The 20666-nt window shown below is 37.6% G+C and overlaps 1 protein-coding gene across 5 annotated transcripts in view; it reads left to right on the top strand.

Annotated features, from left to right (window-relative positions):
- LOC707949 (putative methyltransferase-like protein 21E) overlaps positions 1 to 20666 on the top strand; it is a 210041-nt gene continuing 189375 nt past the window's right edge. For 2 of the 5 annotated variants that reach the window (XM_077973973.1, XM_077973971.1), the window contains exons 1-5: positions 290 to 424; positions 1024 to 1103; positions 11262 to 11428; positions 12829 to 12946; positions 15481 to 15578. In XM_077973973.1, the coding sequence (XP_077830099.1) occupies positions 1037 to 1103; positions 11262 to 11428; positions 12829 to 12946; positions 15481 to 15578 (450 nt within the window). In that variant the 5' untranslated portion in view covers positions 290 to 424; positions 1024 to 1036. Of the gene's footprint in view, positions 136 to 247; positions 425 to 1023; positions 1104 to 11261; positions 11429 to 12828; positions 12947 to 15480; positions 19696 to 20666 lie in introns of those variants that run through there. The other 3 variants (XM_077973969.1, XM_001096385.5, XM_077973970.1) reach the window with 3 other exon arrangements.

Below are 20666 nucleotides of genomic sequence, written 5' to 3' on the forward strand. Positions count from 1 at the left end.
CGTTACCAGTGTGTACAGTAGTAAACTGTGTGCTGTGATGCTAGCCTTTCAGTCACTACCAGAGGTCTCAGCAGCAAAAACAAAAATTGTGGATAATACGTTTTAACCTTCTAGAAACTCAGCTAACTCCTTTAGGTATGTCCAGGCTTTCCATTTAAATATTAGCTTTAAGGCAGACACGTATAATGAAGACGTCTTTCTTTAATGGGAGAGATCTAAATTGGGAGCAAAACATGTGACCACTTTTGCTATCGTTTTAGCTGTGTAGCCTCAATGACATAATTTAACCTTGGCTTTCCTGATTTGCAAACTGTAGGGGAAATAATGTCTTCTAACTTGCTGAAGTATGCTGTAAAAGAAAATGTGGTGGCTGTAAAAAGTACTTTGGGATTCTTGGAAGAAAGGAGTGCTATATTAATTCACGGTACTGTAATAGTTATTTTACCCCAGATTGAGAAGTAAAATATCAAATTGTTGTTTTCCAAAGTTTGAATAACTGTTAAATTTATTCAGATAATCTGCTCTATTCGAGAGGCGTAAATAGTTTCTTCAGTTTTAAATATATCGGCTGTGATAGTATGGACTCCTTAAGGTAGATGCTGCTCAAAAGATTATTTGGCAGTGACTGTTTGACATTGCATACGTGCTAATGATGCATTGATGGTAACAAGAGAGCTTTCAATGTTTTAATCACCTCTTAAATTTTAGGATTGCGATCTTACTAATCAATATGAAGATGATGCCTTTCTTTGTTACAACTGAGGTGGTCTGGTGAAGAATATGTTTTCTTTCTGTAGTAGCTTTTTAAAATTTCTGACTCGGAAGCCTTTGTTCTCATTTTAATTTGTTCTAGATGGTGTTTAAATGGTCTTTCTCAAATCACACTTTGTTAATATATGATATTTTAATATAATTTTGTCTGCTGTATTCGAAGTTAAACTTCATTAAGAAAGTATAAAAGCACTCCATACACATTTTGAATTAATTATTACCATTTGATATTTTAATGTATTATCTATCTAGTTTTCAAGAAATAATGAAGAAAACATCAATATATCATCAACCATCATTTCATTACTTGTTGGATTCAGAAGCTCAAGAAGGTAAATCATTTTATGTTTATGTAGCTTACCAATTCTAAGAAGACAAATAAGTAATAGAATATAAAGTGTCACCTTTGCAATATTCATTAATGTCTTAAAGGGAGCTGGGACTTTTATCAATGGTGTGTTATGTCTCGGTTTATATTTGCGAGCCCGCAAACATCTTGAATAATGTTTAATGTCTATTACTATAGCATGATCTTGATATGTTAAAGATAATTTTGACAGAATGTATTAGATTTATAGACTTGCTAAGCACGTACAGAGTTTTTGATCTTCAAATAAGGAATACTTTTTTTCTCAAGAGCTGTACACTAAATGTTTGATGTGATTTCTAAGCAAATTTTATTTCAGATAAGAAGCTTGTAAGAAAGATAAAAATAGTTTTATGTAAAAACTATAAGTTTTTACTAGTACTTGGATGAAAGGCGAATTTAGGCTATACAAACATCTATAGCCTGAGTTTATGGTTCCTCTAACTATTAATTAGAGGCAAATACATAATGTAATTTGACCTCTGGATGTAAGGAGATTAAGTTTGAATTCTACTATCAGTGTGGTTATTTGAAATTGAACCATCATTTTTATATAGTCTTAAATATCAAGCTTGACTTTGCATGAGTTATGTAATATAACTGTCCCTGTTGTCTTGAGATCAAAAGTACAGACATACACTCTTGACAGACTAGAAAAATTACCGTATTTTTGTAGAGCAGTTGTAATACAAATCTAACTATCTTGATTTCTTTTGTTCTCTCCTTATCTGCACACACTGTAGATGTTTTCTGAACACTATAGTCCTGGTTTTTCTGTTTTTGGCCATTCCAGGTGGCTTCTACCTAGGAGAGCACATCTTTAGGCCAAGAGAGCTGGGTGTATGCCCAGTGTTGGCAGCCTACCTTCCTGAAACACAAATAGTTTCACCAAGTGATTCTTGCAAACCTAACCATTTAAGTTGATCACTTAGAGAACCGAGAAATTTAGATGATTTGAATGAAGATGCAATTTCTGTGTGGTTTATGAATAAAATTACAGCATTATCATTACCATTAGTAACAATTCTTGGTTTCAACTGTGTAGAAGATAATTTGGCAAATTACAAAGGAAATGGAAGAAGTTCAAGGTAAGGTTGAGACAGAACTAGCATTACAATGTTTTACAACACAAACAAACACACTCTGTAATTATATAGCCAATTAAAGCTTTAAAAATATGTTCACACACACAGAGCTAAGGGGATTAAGGATGTGTCCTTGGAGCAGATCAGGTGGCATTTGGTTGGAAAGGCATCACCAAGTAGAGGAACACTCAGTTCTGAAGTACTGAAGTATACGGACTTTTCCTGCCCTAACTCTTTTATACTTAGAATCCTGTGCTTGGAAAGGATGGAGCAAACCCATAGCTCAGTGCTCGTATTTCAACACTGGCATGAAGATCCAAGAATTATAGGATGTCACTTATTTATACACAGATTAAAATTAGGGCTATAGTGGGTGCTGATAATTCTTCTATATGTGTTTCTAAGGCTATATTATAATCTAAAGTGTCTAAAACCTTACCCACATTAACTATTCTAAATATCCTATGTTGCCTGCCTCATGCCAACAGCCTCTCTCCAGCTGTTAGTATATGTAGCAGTCTGTTATAGAACAGTAGGGTCACCCGAGGACCTGCAGCCTTGGGGCAGATTCATCCTTGCCCAAGGCTCAACGATTCTGGCTCACAATGACCCTCAAGTCTGTCACGTCTTGGCATCCTACTTACTACCTCTTGTCAGTTTAGGGCCTTCAAGACATAGATGCCAAAATGGGGCTAAGCATGTAGGGGATTTACTTGGGGAAATGTTTGTGGAGGATAAGGAGGAAACAGAAGTAGGGAAGGAGGGTCTTCAGAGCCCAACGTGGGTCCAGTGCCCGTGAGAGGAGAGAGAGAAGACAGATTGGGTGAAGAGTCTCCAATTGCAACACAATTCTGAGACAGTCTCAGGTGGGCTGATGAAAATCCCTGAGCAGCAGTTGCCCACTAGAGGGGTGTCCTATATGGAACAGGAACCGGCTGGCTTGAGTAGGCAGCCCCAGGAGGAGCACGCTCTCCCAGGAGCCACAGCTGCAGCAGTGGGCAGTGTTGGGCAACTCTGCTCCTTGTGGCAGGTTCTCTTAATCTCAGTGGCACACCCAGAGTAGTATGTATCTAAAATAATTTTCCTTTGCAGGTTTGCCCCTCCACCTATATTTTCGATCTCAGTCAATGGCAACATCACTCCCCAGGCTACCCAGAAACCTGGAATCATCCTGATCTTCTCCTTTTCCTTCACACCCTTCATCATTACATCTCATTGAGTTTACATTCCTGATATGTTTCCCTACCCCTTGTTCCATTTCCACCATCACTTGCCTTGATTCAGGTCTTCATTATCTCTGCTCCTGACTGCTGTTAACCGCCTTGTAATTGTCTGTCTTGCTCTGGGCCAACTCCCTTTCCTTACCCTCTAGTTCTTTTTCCTACTGTAACCTGCACTGCATCATCTTTTAAATCCACATCTTGTCACATTTGTCTTCTGCTTAAAATTCTTCAGTGCCTCGTTGTTTCTTATAGGATGAAATCAAGACTTCTTAGCATGGCATAATGTGTTTTACCTTGTGCTACTATCTTCATTTATCCTATATTCTGGTTCTCAGGGTTTCCAAAGTTCAGAACTGGTCAGGAGACTTTTTGCCAGTGGGCTTTTGCACATGTCATTTCCTGTGTATGACAGGTCTTCCCTTCTCTTATTTGACAAACTCATAATTAGGAAGTCTCAGATAAGTCTTTCCTGAGCTCTCTGAGAGGTGGAACTTTCTATTTTTGAGTTGCCTACTGAAGCCTCTGTTATAGCACTTTTACTGAACCTGTATTATACAGCACTTGGTCTGCCTTCTAATTCATAGTGCCCAGGTACTTAATAAATGAGTGAATGGATGAATGAATTAGCTATAACATAACCCTATTGGCTGACTTAAATTTGCTCATTGGCAATGATCTTGTATTTCTGATCATCACTCAGTTGACTCCCTTCAGGACTTAATATAATGTTCTGCTCAAGGTATCACATTAAAATTTTTCAGGAGCATCTTCATAAATCTTTGCAGAATTGGATTAATGGGTAATATTGCTTTTATAAACAGTATTGCATTAATATATATGGAAATTTATGTAATTGTATCACTGTTTTAAGAAACCAATCAAACTATAGTCTGAGGCAATATATTTAATATACTAGTTGGAGTACTATAGCACATATAATTACTAATGTGAGAATAATTTATTAACACATTTTAAACATTTTACAAGTAACATGAATCATTAACTTCCAGATAAGACTAATAAATTTCTACATGTTGAATAAAAATAACTCTTGAATATACCAGTCTACTTCAGGTGTCTTCAAAACTCAGATTTGAATGTCAAGTTTGAATGTCAATTGTCGCCCCTAGGGGAGACATACCACCACTTCGAAGGCACACAAGTTCATACTTGACTCCTTGACCCAAGGTTACTGCCTTCATTTAGACACTTGTCAGTTTTCATCTAGATTGTTCCAATTCTTCTAATTAGCTTGTAAGGTCACCAGTTCTTCAGCTACTGGTGTCAGATGTAGTTCTTAAATATCAAATCTGATCATGTCAATTCCTGTTCTAATAATCTTTATTGACTCCTCCTTACCTTATAGAACAAAGGTCAATGTTGCACATAAATTTAATCCCAACCTACTTCTTCAGGCTTATTTTCTATAGTTCCCCAGCATACACCTTGCATAATGCTGATTATAATCCTTAAAGACACAATCCCAAATGCCATGATCCTGAATGTTGAAATCCCCTTTGAAATACAAAGGACAAAGAACAAATTCCCTCACATCTAACTGAATTCCCAAACCATAATGATAGATTTGGAATTAGGTGCCATCAAAACTTCTAAAGGTGGATTTCAAGGTGTTACCAACAGTTTCTTTTTCCATTCAGTCCAATACATTTGCCGGAAAATTCAGGTGAGTGGATTGCCTGTGGAATATGGTAACACGGAAAACTTCAGTTTAAAGCGCATTATTTGTCTGCATTGGCATTCCTTGCAGCTGATGAAATTCTAGGAGCTCTTAATGAATTAAAGCTGAATTTTCCTGATGAAGTCAGCAAAGTTACTGACTCTAAAATAACTATGTGCACGGTAGGATAAGAAAGCACACAGTGATGTTGCTGTTTGATCACCAGTATTGTTTCAGCCTAATATGTGGTCTGTATATGAGTGCATGAGCAATGGATTTCCCTGTACCCAAAACAACATAGAAGCATAATACAGAAGATGGGAAATTTAATAGGAAATGCTCATGTCAGTGTATATTGAATCAAATTAGAGTTTCAAAAAGAGCAGCCTCATGTAGAAAATCAATGTGAATGTATTCTTCAAGAAGAGCCATGACCTAAAAGAAAAGAAACAGTTACTCATCTCCATGCAAGACTTCAGAATAGAGTTAATGATCGTGGAAGTCGGCCAGCTCATACAGGCTACCTCCTGTAAGTTGGTAGCCCATAATTTATCCCTGTAATACACTTTTTCCTATGTTGAATTTTCTTTTTAGTTTCTTTGGGAAGGTTTTGTTTTTCTTTTTCCTTTTTTAAAGTTTTTTTTCCTCACCATTTTAAATCATCAGCATTGTTTTTTACAACTCATTATGCTGTATGTTTCACCTTTATATTTTCAAAACTAGAGGTATAAATTGTATGAGCTTTTAGAGAGTTCTAATTTATTTTATGCATTTTTTTTGCAAATTTGACTCCATGAAAGTGCATTTTAATAACACTGACTTTGTGTGTAAGCATTGTGTATATATGTAAAAACCTTAAAACTTCCTCAATAAATAAAGGGATGTCCTTTTTCTGCATCTGCATTTGTGAAAGGTAACATTTTTCAAGATCTCAGCTCTTTAGGCAACTGTATATATGGTGGTGACCCATTGTTGGTATTTAATTTTAATTTTTTCAGCAAGGGGGTCTCACTATGTTGCCCAGGCTGGGCTCTAACAATCCTTCCACCTCGGCTTCCTGAGTAGCAGGGACTACGGGTGTGAGCCACCACATCCAGCTCCATTGTAGGTTTGGATCAGTTTCATCAAAAGACTTAGGTTGGTCATCAGGATATTTCAAGTGACCAAACTATATAAGTGATTTCTTTATGAATACAGTTTGTCTGCTTATAACTGTTATACCCATGTAACTGTGGGTAGCACACCTGAGTGCTTATGATTGCAAAATTATGTATGTTATTGTTGCCAATTTTATTGTATAAAGTAGCCCACGAAGTGTTCTGTTGTATTTTTATGTTTCTAAACTCTTAAAAATGTAAATATGTTTTAAAGAACTTTTAAAATTATTTTTATCAGAATTATGTATTTGGGGTTTTGATCTTTCAGGATTCAACACTGGGGATTATGGCATCAGAAATTGTGTCTTTTGGGATTTTGGCCCAAACCCCTAGCCTTGTACCCTCGCTCTATAGATCTTCTAACAACTCCTGGGCTTAAATATCTCCTCTTTTATGATACTTCTCCTGATTCAACCAACCACTCATGCTTCCATAGCATTTTAGAAAGACTTGTTGTATAGCATTTATCAAGCTATTGACATTTGTTTCGTTGTCTGTCCCTTCCATGATCCCAGTAGCAAACTTGTAGTACAACTAATTCATGTTGTTTTTCCACTTGCATCCTGAGCAATCTCAATAAAAGATACGTTTTCTTTCTTTTGTAAGGACAAAATGTAGCATTGTATGGTCTACTTGATTAGAGTTACAACCTCTATACATTCTTGAAACTAAGAAGACCAGCAGACAGAGAATATTTGTAGAATCTTCTCAGGAATTGGTTTCAACATAAGGGTCCAAGACCTTGGCATTGCTGAGGTTTTCAGAATTGTACCTTTTAAGTTAAGCCTGTGACTATTTACTAATCTGAAAATATCTTTAACTTCTTTTTTTAAAATCTGTAGGCATTTCTAAGAAGCACATGACATTCATCTTTGAATAGAAGATTCATTTGAATGACAGTTTCTTTCATTTACTAGAGGGGATTTTACTTTAAATTTTGCTGGCAGATTTTCATGACAGCCCTCAAATGGAAGCTTGAATTCACTTGTCATAGCTATTAAAGAGTTGTTTTTTTTTTTTTTTTTTTTTTTTTTTGTTGGGGGGATGCATTTCTGTGATCTGGCCCTTCCACTTATTATTGCTATTATTGACCTTAAAACTATAGAAGAGAATAATATAGACAAAGCCTCTATTTTTGAAGGCTTGCTGTAATCCAGAATTGAAGTCAATTCATTGTTGAATTTTCCTCTTAAAATCATCCTCATAATGTAGCAGAATCTTGCTACTTTTCACTTTATACTTGAAACCCCTTTAATTCTCAGGAGAACAAGAGCACCTGGTAGATTTTATTCAGCATCACCAAAGACTGAATAGCAGAAAAATGATGTTAAGACTTTTTTTGTATCAAAAGGATTAAAATACATAAGCCCAAGATAGCAACATAATTGCAGTACTCTGCCTTGACTATGTTTTATTTACAATCTATTTTAATATTTGTGTTTTAATATTCAATTCACCAATCAAATAATGTTCTAAAACTATAGTAGATAGCTTTTATCTGAAGGTACAGTTATCAGAAGTTTTCTGCTTCTCATATAGGGAAGCCGATGTACAGAATCTTGGGTAATATTATCTGGTTTTTGTTGTTTGTCCTGGGGGCAAAGTGCTAGATAATGAGGAAAGAATATATGTGGAAAAATTATTCTTCAGAAATGTATATTAAAATTCCATTGTATGACAATGCTATTAATTTTTGTAGGAATTACTCTTCAAATCTTAAAAACCAGACTATCTACTAATTCACCAATCTTCTCAATATTTGACTCATATTCAACAACTAAATATACATGCAGTTTAAGGGGCCTGTTCTTTGTAAATTATTTGGAGCACAGATTTTTTCCTTTTTATGACAACAAGGCTGCTGTAGGGATGCCTTTATCATAGGGCAGCGCTTTCCATTAGATTCTAGTTTAGAGATTCTTATTATCAACCTTGAAATGGGTGGTGTTATTGTTAGAGCTTAATATTAAACATGTCTTGATTTACATAAAGAATTATCGTTAAAACTATCAATCACCTCAAGGCCGGGTGCGGTGGCTCATGTCTGTAATTCCAGCATTTTGGGAGGCTGAGGTGGGTGGATCAGTTGAGCTCAGGAGTTGGAGACCAGCCTGGGCAACATGGTAAAACCCCATCTCTACTAAAAAAATACAAAAATTAGCCAGGCGTGGTGGCGTGTGGTTGTTGACCCAGCCACTGAGGAGACTGAGGCATGAGAATCACTTGAACTCAGGAGGCAGAGGTTGCAGGGAGCTGGGATTGCGCCACTACACTCCAGTCTGGGTGACAGAGCCAGACTCTGTCAAAACAAAACAAAACAAAAAACAAAACAAAACAAACAAAACCCTCAAAAAACAAAACAACAACAAAAAAAGAAAAAAACTATTACCTCAAAATCTTTAAATAGTAGTTCACACTGGAAAACAGCAACCAATGTTTTAACATGGAAATAATTGTGTGTTTATGTGTATATGTTTGCTTTTAAAGTTTTACACTTTTAGACAAATTATTATTTTTTTCCTTGTCGTAAAGAAATTTCATTTTGATCATCGTTCCTCTAAAAGAATTTTTTATGATTTTATCAGCATGGTACTTACAAAGAGCATATCCCCCTTTAGACAAATTATTTTAGGCAGCCAAGTTTAGTTTATTTGGGTTTCATGCTGTAAATTATGCTAATTTATGAAGGCTACTTGTTGGATGCTTGTAGTATTCATATAATATTTAAATGCAAAAGAGAATATTAATATAAAGCATTATCAATTAAATTTTATTCAACCTGATAATGTTTTCTGTGATACATGACCATCTTAGGTGTATAACTAATTTTGCATTACCATTTATGAGTGATATAGTTGTGCTCTTTTTAAAATGTATATGCAATTAGTAGTGGTTATATTCATTTCATGAAATCTCTTTGAAGGTTCTTTGTTTTAGGAGTGTAAGTAATTTTCAATTATAATATATTCATATATTTTTAAATCTCATTTCCATATGAGATTTATGTAAAGATGGGGTCATTCTTAGAATGAAATAACTCTATTCAGAAGGACACAGTCAAAAGCTAGGAATTCATTTGTTATTCCTCTGTAGTTGTTAGGACAGGAGCACTAATCTGGCCAACTAACCTTTAAAAGAACATGCAAAGTCAAAGATGTCAGGTTGTATCAGTAAATATTCACCGCCAAAGTTTGTATATCAAAGACTGGGACTTTTGAAGATGTTCCTGGGACTTAGTGTACTGTAACATCTATTAATCCCTGATACCTTAGGTGACTTGTCATAGAAGTGCTACATTTACAAGTAGTATGCAAGGAGGCCCAAGAGGACAAATTCAGTTAAAGGTCAAGAAAGCAATTAACGTTCTCTACTTTTCCCTAAAGAACTTCCACAGCAAGTGTTGCCCTCCCCCTGCACCCCCAGTCTTAGCAAGGCAAGTGCATATAGTGAAATAGAAGTTAAAGTTCAAATAAAACACGTTACCAATATTATTTGGTTCTTAGAGCTCTTCCTGAATATGAATGCATACAGTTGTTTAAGGTGAAGTACAGTGAAAAATATTAGAAGAGAAGGCTCTTGCTGAAAAATACCAAATTTCAATTTCTTTGTTTCCCCTCCATCTCTGTCAAGGGTCAATGTTTGCAGTAGTGGTAGAGGTGGGTGGTAGGCTGGGCCTTCCTGTGGGTATGGTTAAATTGGAGTTCTTTTGAGGAGTACATGATTCTGTCTGTATTCTAAGCAGGACACACACACACACACACACACACACACACACACACACACACGCATGCACCCCAACCCTCTATTTTCTAGTCCTTCAAATTTTGAACACTCTTGTGTTCACTCAGATCTTTACTTTTTGATGAACGTGTTGAACTCCCCAAAACTGTCCTTATAAGGTGAGTTTCAAGATTTCTGACCTCTCGGTTGCTACGATTTCTCATTGTCCCTCTAAAGTGGGCCTTCTCTAACTGGATGTACAAGTATAATCTGACTGGTGTAAAATAAAGCCTCTACCTCCCTGATTTTGGAAATTATATTTTTCATGTGGGCTAGGTGCACCGATTTTTTGATGGTCATATTAAACTTTTGACTCATATTGAGCTTGTGGCGAAGTAAATGTATCTATCTGTCCCCACCCCCTACACAGTGCTGCTAAACTCAGGCTGAATATGGTCTCTAGACTTATCTTTGTTAGATTTCACATTGTTAAGGCCAATTCATTGTTATAACTCAAGAAATTTTCCATCACATTTAGTTTTCTATTATACTTGTTGTCGCCATCACATTTATATATTCTGAAAACTTTATAATACTTGTAATGTCATCAGTTAGTCAAACCATTGACAAAACTGTTCATCAAGGCAAAGCTGAGAACACACCATTTATTAGAAATGTCTATCCAAGTGGGCACCAGAGCCAAGAGCGTTGGGAGTACTGTGGAAAAGCACTTTCATCCAATCCAACAATTCTTCATAGGGATGCCAATGTTTGTGTCTGTGGATTTCCAATTTTTCCAAGGGCAGGGACCATGTCTATTTGGCTAGCTACTATATTCCATCACTCAGCACCATGCCTGGGACACAGAACAACCAGGATTGCACTGGGTGGCCAATATGAAGAGGTGGGTTCTTATATTCCATCACCAATCTTTCTCTTAATCTATATGAACTGATTGGTGGCTCTTAAAATACATTGCTTTAAAAAAGTGCATCAATTATTATTTGTTGCATGTAGCACTGCAGAAGTAGACAGTGGTGATTTCAGCTCCCATAAAAATAATAAAGATGTTGCCACCCTGATGAATGGCAATATTAGTTTGCATTATGAGTCATTTTCAAATAGTTTACCTTATTATTTCTCACCTAAAGTCAATTCAAAAGCTCCTTAGTCTAAGCAGAAATGCTGTATTTCTGTCAAGTTCTTTTCTCTTTTCATGGATTTACTTATACAACTATTACCTTTTTCTTTTCCTTTCAGAGACCAGAGAAGACTATGATGACAAGCAGGTGGTCACAGAGATCATGGCAAGATGTTTTATTCCGACTTCGATAACAACTACTTCCTGGGAAAGTTTTCATTTTATTGGTCATGAGATTCGAATTACTGAGGCCATGGATTGTTACGGTGCTGTTGTTTGGCCATCGGTATAATTTCATACAGAATTTGTTACATTCCAATTATTTTTCCAGCCAGTTTTGTTCGTTATTATGTTCTATTTGGAAGAAGAAAACAGGTTCCATATTCCTTCTTTGTGACCTCAAATAATACTATGTTTTAGAAATCATGTGATTGGGAAATTACTTCTCCCAATTAACTCTATAATTCTATTTTATTTTCTTTTTCTTCTTCTTCTTCTTTTTTTTTTTTTTGAGACAGAGTCTTGCTCTGTCACCCAGACTGGAGTACAGGGGCATGGTCTCAGCTCACTGCAACCTCTGCCTCCTGGGTTTAAACTGTTCTTCTGCTGCAGCCTCCTGAGTAGCTGGAACTACAGGCGTGCACCACCACGCCAAGCTAATTTTTGTAATTTTAGTAGGAATGGGGTTTCACCATGTTGGCCAGGCTGGTTTCGAACTCCTTGCCTCAAGTAATTCGTCCACCTCCGCCTCCCGAGGTGCTGGGATTACAGGCGTGAGCCACCACCCTGGACCTCAATTTTTTTTTTTGAGACAAAGTCTCACAATTGTCCCTGAGGCTGGAGTGCAATGGCATGATCTCGGCTCACTGCAACCTCCGCCTCCCAGGTTCCAATGATTCTCCTGCCTCAGCCTCCCAAGTAGCTGGGATTACAGGCGCCTGCCACTATGCCCGGCTAATTTTTGTATTTTTAGTAGAGATGGGGTTTCACCATGTTGGCCAGGCTGGTCTGGAACTCCTGACCTCAGGTGATCCACCTGCCTTGGCCTCCCAAAGTGCTGGGATTACAGGTGTGAGCCACTGTGCCTGGCCACGGGGCCTCAATTAATTGTATTTCTGACTTTATTAAAATTTGTAGGATTAATACAGGGTGTTTACTTCTTCAGTTTTTAAAAGAAGAGTTTAGAGCAGTAAACACTTTCATTTCCCCTTTTATTAGTTCCATTTGAGTTAAACAATTGCAATGAAATCTTTATGAGTCTCACATGTAGAATGTCCTCAAAGACCCTCAATCCTTTACCAACTGTCCCGTGAAGAGTAGTGGACTCACCACCCCACCTGCCCCGATCCCACACACTACTTGGAAATGACTAGTATTATCAGAAGTTGCTTCCTTTAAAAATGATCAAACCTAAGCAACTGAATTCCACTATTTTAGTTCTCTCTCTTTTCCTCTCAGTAATCCCCAAGGAATTTTTCTAACAGAAATGTTGAACCTCTCAGAGGATGCACTTTTGTTGACATTTCTTGGAGTGATGTACAGGTACACACATGAGTACTCTCACATACTCATATATGCATGCATATATATCATAACATTAGCGACATATTTATCCAATAAAGTTTAATTTTACTTTCTGTTATTACTTGCCAAGCATCCCTGTTTTCTTTTTTCTAACTTTCATAGGCCCTTGTTCTATGCTATTTCCTGGAAACAAATGCAAAGCAGTATAATATGGTTGACAAAAACGTAATTGAAATTGGAGCTGGAACAGGACTAGTCTCCATTGTGGCAAGTTTACTTGGTAAGCAGATATTTCTGATTGAATAGAGGGAGTGTCAGAGAATTTGATGATCAAATATCATTAGTTGTTTTACTATTCAGTGTACTATGACCTGCACCTATCTGGGACTCCTTAATTGTTTGAATGGGCTTCATCTAGAAACTACAGATTGTAAAGTCTCCTTACCGGTTTCTTTCATAGTTTTCTGCATTAAGTTGTATTAATTCTTCTTGTGGAATACTGTCACAAGCCTCAGATGAGGTGTTCTAACTAAGCGGTGCACGGAAGCATTCTGGTTGCAAGAGGAGAAATGTGAAATACTAGGCAGAGGCAGATCTATTGCTGCTGATTCAGACGCACTTTAAATTTTAGCACCATTTCAGTGTTCCCACGTAGTTGTAGATTCTTTTTGAGTTTTGAAGTGCTATGTTTTTATGAAAAAGCATGTGTTAGAATAGGGAGAGAGTATTAGAAATCACACAAAAATCACACGTCTGCTTCTATTTTTAGGTGTTTGTCCTTGAATTTGTTTTCTCAGTTCATCTCCATTCTTTTATTTTTTCTCTGTCGCTCAGGTGGAGTGCAGTGGTGTGATCTCCACTCCCTGCAACCTCCGCCTCCCGGGTTCAAGCAGTTCTCCTGCCTCAGCCTCCCCGAGTAGCTGGGACTACAGACACGCACCACCATGCCCAGCTAATTTTTTTGTATTTTTAGTAGAGAGAGAGTTTTGCCATGTTGGCCAGGCTGGTTTCGAACCCTTGACCACAGGTGATTCACCCGCCTGGGCCTCCCAAAGTGCTGGCATTACAGGCGTGAGCCACTGTGCCTGACCCACCTCCATTCTTTTTTATTGTTACCCTGAGTTCTCTCACGAGCATCTTTTCCAACTAAGCATGTGATAGTTTTTAATATATGCCTGAGCCTATTTCAGTTCAGTCTTTTTGCTATTGTTATCTATCTCATTGCCTTAGTTTAGCTCCTTCTCTGATGTGTGCTACCCAGATCCATCCTGATTTCCTTGATCTTCAGAAGTGCACACCTGCCACTTTAAAATCTTTAGAGGAATTGAACATTTAGCAATTTACAACTTTCAAATTTGTTTTTATAAGAGTATTTATAAGTCTCTTGGAGTCTTCCCAAATACATTTTTTTTTTAAAGTTGCTGTATCCTGATATTGTTTGCCAAAGTCACTATTCCATTTAGTAAGGATAGGTCAGAGTCACTATTCGATTTATACCTGAAAGCCTGACTTAGGAGCAGAATTTGTGCTTCGGGGAGTCATTGGTTTTATTAAAAAGAACTGGTCCCTTGAGTCCGCTTGTCTAACTTGGAACAAATATTAAAAGATAGAAACTTTGATTAGTCAGTATGCTTAAAGTGGTAGTGTTTATCTCTCTAGGCAAAAAGATATTAGGGGGAGTTTACATTCAATATGGGCAAAGGTGTGTTCCCTACCCTGAGATTTAAAAAATATTTGTTGAAAATGATAGACCCACCCATAGTAGAATGTAAAGGCTTGTATCTCTGTGAGTGTACCAATGATAGGCATATCTCCCTCCCATTTTAATGTTTTCACAAAATACAATTGATGCCAAGAGACTCGTGATATTGCTGCTGAGGAGTAGCTTCTTATTTGTCTGAGCTGAACTAGACTTCTCTTCCATTTCTGCTTTCTTGTTCTTTACCTGCTCTGTGCTTTTCTGATGCTGCAGATTTGGACAATCTTAGATTTATTTGCAGATTATTTTCAGCCTTTGCTACTGCTCAAAGCTTACTTTAGTGACCAAATTTCTACAGATTTGCTTCTGCCATATTTCTTCCTCAAAAACCCATCACTATTCACTTCTATCCTGGAAATTGTTTACATCCTCTTCTGTGAGCGGTAGCTTTATGAGCACTATACACTTGCTGTGACTAGGTTTTTAGCATCTTTTGATGGGAAGATTTACACTTGTGATGGGCCAAGTTGAAAACCTGGGCATAGCATGGATGTCATCATACTTTTCAGGTAATGCCATGGAAAGGCCTTCTTTCCTCCCTCCACTTCTCACTTGAGCACTTCCTGTTCAACTAGAGGATGTCTGATGTTGCATACACTCACTTGGTCTCACACGACTGAGGCTCAGAATTCTTTTAGGGAGGTACCTATTCTTCCATCAATGACTTCTCGTTGTTTCAGTGAGGGTGCCAAATATTTTGACTTTCTCTTTCTCTTGATTATTTTTCTCCTAGTATGTAGTAGATAAATAGCAAACAAAAACAATAGTAACAGCAAAACATACCAGAAAAAAAAAACCAGGAGAACGTAAAAAATGCCGTGGTGCGCAAAAGTACCATGGGTCTCTGTCTTTTTTTTCTCTTTAAGCAGAGGCATATAGCTGCTTTAGCATCCATTTGAATGGGATTCCCTTTCTGTGTATAGGTACTGACGAGTCTTGTTGTGTGGGGGGATGAACAATTTTGCAGAATTGCAAAGTGCATGTTGGCTTGAAACTCTTGATTGTTCTACCTTATCTCATGAGGGTTACTTTCTCTACTGTCCTTTGCTTCACAGGTGCTCATGTGACGGCCACAGATTTACCCGAATTACTTGGAAACCTGCAATATAATATTTCCCGAAACACCAAAATGAAAAGCAAGCATTTGCCTCAGGTTAAAGAACTCTCCTGGGGAGTAGCTTTAGATACAAACTTCCCCAGGTCTTCTAATAATTTTGACTATATTTTGGCAGCAGATGTGGTCTACGCTCATCCTTTCTTGGAAGAGCTCCTCATTACCTTTGACCATCTGTGCAAAGAAACCACCATCATCCTCTGGGCCATGAAATTCAGGTTGGAGAAGGAAAATAAATTTATAGATAGATTTAAGGAGTTGTTTGACCTGGAGGAAATTTCCAGTTTCCCTAGCCTGAATATTAAGTTGTATAAAGCTGTGAAGAAAAACCGGAGGAGTGTATGACATCCTCAGTGAGGACGTGGAAAGGTTAAGGCAATTTTTAGCAAATAATCACTTGAAAGAAAACCCTGAATAACCTTATGTGCCATTGAGTTTCCCAAGGGCAAATACACACACAGATGCACACACACACACACACACACACACACACACACACACCACTATGAGAATAAAAGATAGTTTCCCAAATTTGCCTCACCCCAGGCAGTAATTTTTCCAGATACTGCATGTGAGTCTGTAGGATTGGGGGTAACTTGTTCCTAGTTTGTCTCCATCAGCACCCAGGCCTGCCTTCTACTCATGCAGTAATAGAAACTCTTGGCAAAGTCACACTGTGCTGTCATTGTCTGCTGTCCTTATTCCTTATATCACCATTTATTATTATTTTAATCAATGGTGCAATTATTATTTTTAATGTATAATCACAAAATGATAGTTTTTAATGATATCTCTTCAGTGAAACTTGTTATTAATTCTTTTAAACATAAGCTTATGATTCTCTCTTTAGAAATAAGGAAATCGACTACAGTGGGATCTGCAAATAAATCTGAACAGGCAGATACATAATGTAATGGTAAATCTCAGACTTTTGTGGTTTCCATTAGTGCTATCTTATAGGTGGTCTATCATCTCTGCCTGGCAGAGTGGACCTCTGATGTAACCTCTGAAATCAGTCAAGCTTGTGGATTTGAGGTCATGGATGAGGACATTTTATTCTGTCCAATGAAAAATGAGTGAACACAAGCAAAAATTGTTGAGATTTTGGAGAAGTTATTGTTTTGTTTTAAGCCAACAATCATTATTTTGTATCACAAAAACAGAAATAAGCATAAACACTTTGTGTTAAAAATATGTATGAAAAGATTTAGGTCTCTGATCTCAGATAATCAGACATATAGCTGGTTTTAAAGTTTAAAGCTCTTCTGATGAACATATATACATCTAGATACTTGAAATACAATATGATTTTTTTCACATAAACTTTCCTTAGAGTAGAATTTCCTTAGAGTAGAATAAAGTCTGTAGTAATTAAAGTCAGTGCAAAAAGAGCAAAGAATTAGGATTTTGTACTATGTAACTGCCTAGACGACACTGCTTGGCAATTACTCTGCCATGTCCCCAGTAACATTTTTTAGGCTGTTACTGTGCCCTCTGGGTGATACTTTCCTTTCTAGAATTAATCCTTTCTGCTTTGGTGAAAGTTTTCTGTCCACTCCAGGTTGAGTATAGTTGAAAAGAATATTTTCTAGAACTCTGATCAGAAAGTCAGGCTACAAATATACTCCAGTGTATTTTATTTTATTTTTTTAGTACATGTGGTTCATAGGACAATCTCTCAATAATTCCCAATATTTACATGGATCTCTGTCATTTTCACAGTCTGTTACTTACATAAAGTCACTTAATCCTCATAACCATTCTAAGAGGTAGAAGCTATGCTATCCCTACTTCACGGATAAAGAAACTGAGGCTGAGATGTCCCCAGGCTACATAGCTGCAGAGTGGTAGTGCTACGACATTCAAGTCCAGGTCTGTACAAGCCCAAATCCTGTATTAACCACTGCACTGTCTTTATATATTTAAAACAAGAATTTTCAAGCTTTTAAAAGCAGGTGAAGTCATTCCTTCAAAAATGAAATAAATATCCAGAAAGATAAGCAAATACATGAGAAAAAAAATGAGACCTGTTCCATTTTAAAACTTGTATTTCCTATGTGAGTAGGTCAGGGTAGGCTTGTTTCGAAGGTGATATTTAGGTGAAGCTGACAGGAGGTAGCAGTGCAGGTGTCTGGGAAAGGGTGTTGCAGGCAGAAGGAACAACCATGCAGGGATCTGAAGGAAGGAGCCAGTCAATCCTCTGGAAATATCAAAGGCCAGTGTGCTTGGCACAGAGCAAGCAGGAGAGGTTGGTGCAGAGTGAGCAAGTATTTAGAGAGGCTACAGGGAGCTAGATCACGTAGGACTGTGTTGCAGGCTGGGTTCTCTAGAAACACACTCTGAGAGGGAATTGGGTGAGCAGATCATTTTTTAGGGAGTGCTGTTGAAATGAAGACCTATGGAAAGGAGTGGAAGGAAGTAGGACAGAAACAGGTCAAACTGCAATGCAGGCCCAGTAACAGTCTGATGTGACCCCCAGACAGAGCACTGGCCTGAGAGTGGCCTCTGGAGTTGCCCTGATTGGAAAGATATGTCTGGGCCTTGATGACCCTGTGTGGCCCAGTCATTGGATATGGGCTGCCCTGGGAAGACTCTGTGACCTTGGGTGAGGTGACTTCAGCTGAGGCAGTCCTGAAGACATTGACCAGCTCCAGCAGCAGGGGTTAGGTCACCCTGAAGAGGATCTGGGTGGCTTATCACAGGGTCCAGCATGACCTTTAGGCCTCAGAAAGAGCTCTGGCTTTTCTTCTGGTAGAATGGAGAATCTGTGAATGGTTTTGCGAGTAGAGGAGTCAAAGAAACTTTCCTCATGTAAGGACCACTCTGGCTGTCATTTTGAGACTAGAATGGGGAGAGATGAGACCAGGGAGAGGCTACCGCAATCTGAGGTGGCAGCCTGCATTGGGGTGGCGAGAAGTGGCCAGTTCTAGATGTGTTTGGCTGCCAGAGTCAACAGACCTTCCCACCATGTAGAGTGTAGAGTGTGTGGGAGAAAGAGTCAGTGCTGAGTCACTGTGCATAAATTTATAGTCAACAGCTTAGAGATAGTTTGTGAAGCTCCCTCAGGGAACAAAAAGACTAGACAGAGGGTAGAACAAGGACTAGGCCCCAAGTCATTAAGAGATCACATATGGGTGTGTATACTGAGATGATTTTGAAGGTTCTACACGCTCTCCCCAACTCCAGTTGTATGCGTATCTGTTGACTTTGAACAACATGAATTTAATACCACAGTGGTTTTTGAACTGGTCAGTAGAGTTCCAAGGCTCCTGAACGCTGCCTCTAGAGGTTTCTGGGAGCCTGAGAGTTGGAAATGCAGCAGAAACCTTGGGGTAACAAATGAAAAAATGACTCCTCTGCTAAGAAAATATTTGAATATCATTACTAAGTTATTTTTAGGTAGAATACATAAGGTGTCCTTTCAAAGACAGCATTAGGACCAAACTAAACATACAGTTCTGTAAAGTTCATCTTTCTCTATGTGCCAATCTGTCAAACGCAGTGTTCCGGATTCATTGTTTTATTCTGTTTATAGCATTCACTCCCAAAGTTTAACACCCACCCACACACACCATGCCCCTCTTTTCCACTTCATTCTATTATCCACTTCATTCTTTTATTCTTTTGTCTTTTTGCTGCAGTTTCTCCATACTTTTTAGATCCAATTTTACAATAATTTAATTTCAAAAGATGTAATTGGAGTAGACCTTTTCTACCTTACTTTTTTTTTTTTTTATTTTAACGACTGGGAATTGATTTGTTAACTTCAATCTAAGGGAGTTATACTGTGAATTTTCGCACCTTTTTATCTGGCTTTTTGACAAGCTAGACTATGTTATTAAAAACCTTGGTCCAATTCTTTCAGTAACTTTCTGGATTTCCAATAGAATGAACTTACTGATTGTCAAGGTTTTAATATAGGTTATTACAGAATAGCTATCACTCCATAGAAGACACCCCAACCTGCAGGAGATTCTCTGCAGCTTAAAATTACACACAGGTAACCATGAGAGTTCTGTTCCCTAGACTGTATCAACTGTCTTTGGAAACTAAGTACTGCACTAAAACCGTCTATCTTGGAATGTAATGATGTATCCTCTTTGATTTGTACCAATTTTTGTCTACCAGAATTTAGAAAAAAAGCTTTTTTTCATTCTGTATTCATACTCTGTTCCCTTTCTTTTGGATAAAGAATTGGTGACATTGGGTAACTTCCTAACATATCTGCAGCCAAATAGGAAGCTCACTATTGTGGAAGAAAAAAGCTGAGGAAGCAATAACAGAATGGAGTGTTCCATTTCTTTCGTTAAGGCCTCAGAGTCTAGGAGCTTGGCGTTCTCAGTGGATGCCTGGTCTTTATAGACAGAGACCATGTCTCATTTGTTTAGGTAGCACCATTGCACATGAACAGACACATAATTTCTAAGTATCATTTGGAAATAAAACACATCCACTGAGTGGAATTTAGCTGCAAGAAGAGATTTGCAGGTATTAACTTTGAAAACAAGCTGGGGACCTTGGATCATAGATATAAAAGAATTAAAGTCAACCATAAGTAAATCAGACAAGTAAGCTTATTGATAAGACTAAAAGAAATGTAATAGACTGTGCTTCTTCCTACTTCATTTTAATTTAGTTTTCATGGAAATCTGTAGGTGAAGAAAATAAAAATGGTCAACAATATGTACTTTTAAGGCACATATAAATTATAAGGCGATAACAGGAAATACAGTTGGGAATGGAGCAAGTAAATGATTTGCAAAAGTATTAGTAGGAATACAGGCACAGCAAAATTTAAAAATTATAGGCATTTGTGTTAGTATGTATGTGTGTGGACCCAGTTCCTTCTATCTTCTTTATGAAGCCTGGAAGTGGTTTGCGAATGAGTTCCACACCCAGATATCACTATGTTTGAGTCTGTGATGTGAAATTAAGTCTAGGATATTACCTGCAAGTCCAGTGTCAGTATTTGCTTTGCTTTGAAGTTCCACACAAAATCAAAGACAGTGTTCTGTATAATTATACTGTAGTATTAACGGGATGGTTGTGTCTTACGTGCCTTGGTTAGCATCAGTTAGTTGTGAGGTCATATTAACTCCTTTTTGAAGGATTCCTGAGCTGGACATT

This window comes from Macaca mulatta, chromosome 17, assembly GCF_049350105.2.
Source record: "Macaca mulatta isolate MMU2019108-1 chromosome 17, T2T-MMU8v2.0, whole genome shotgun sequence".
Classification (NCBI taxonomy): domain Eukaryota; kingdom Metazoa; phylum Chordata; class Mammalia; order Primates; family Cercopithecidae; genus Macaca; species Macaca mulatta.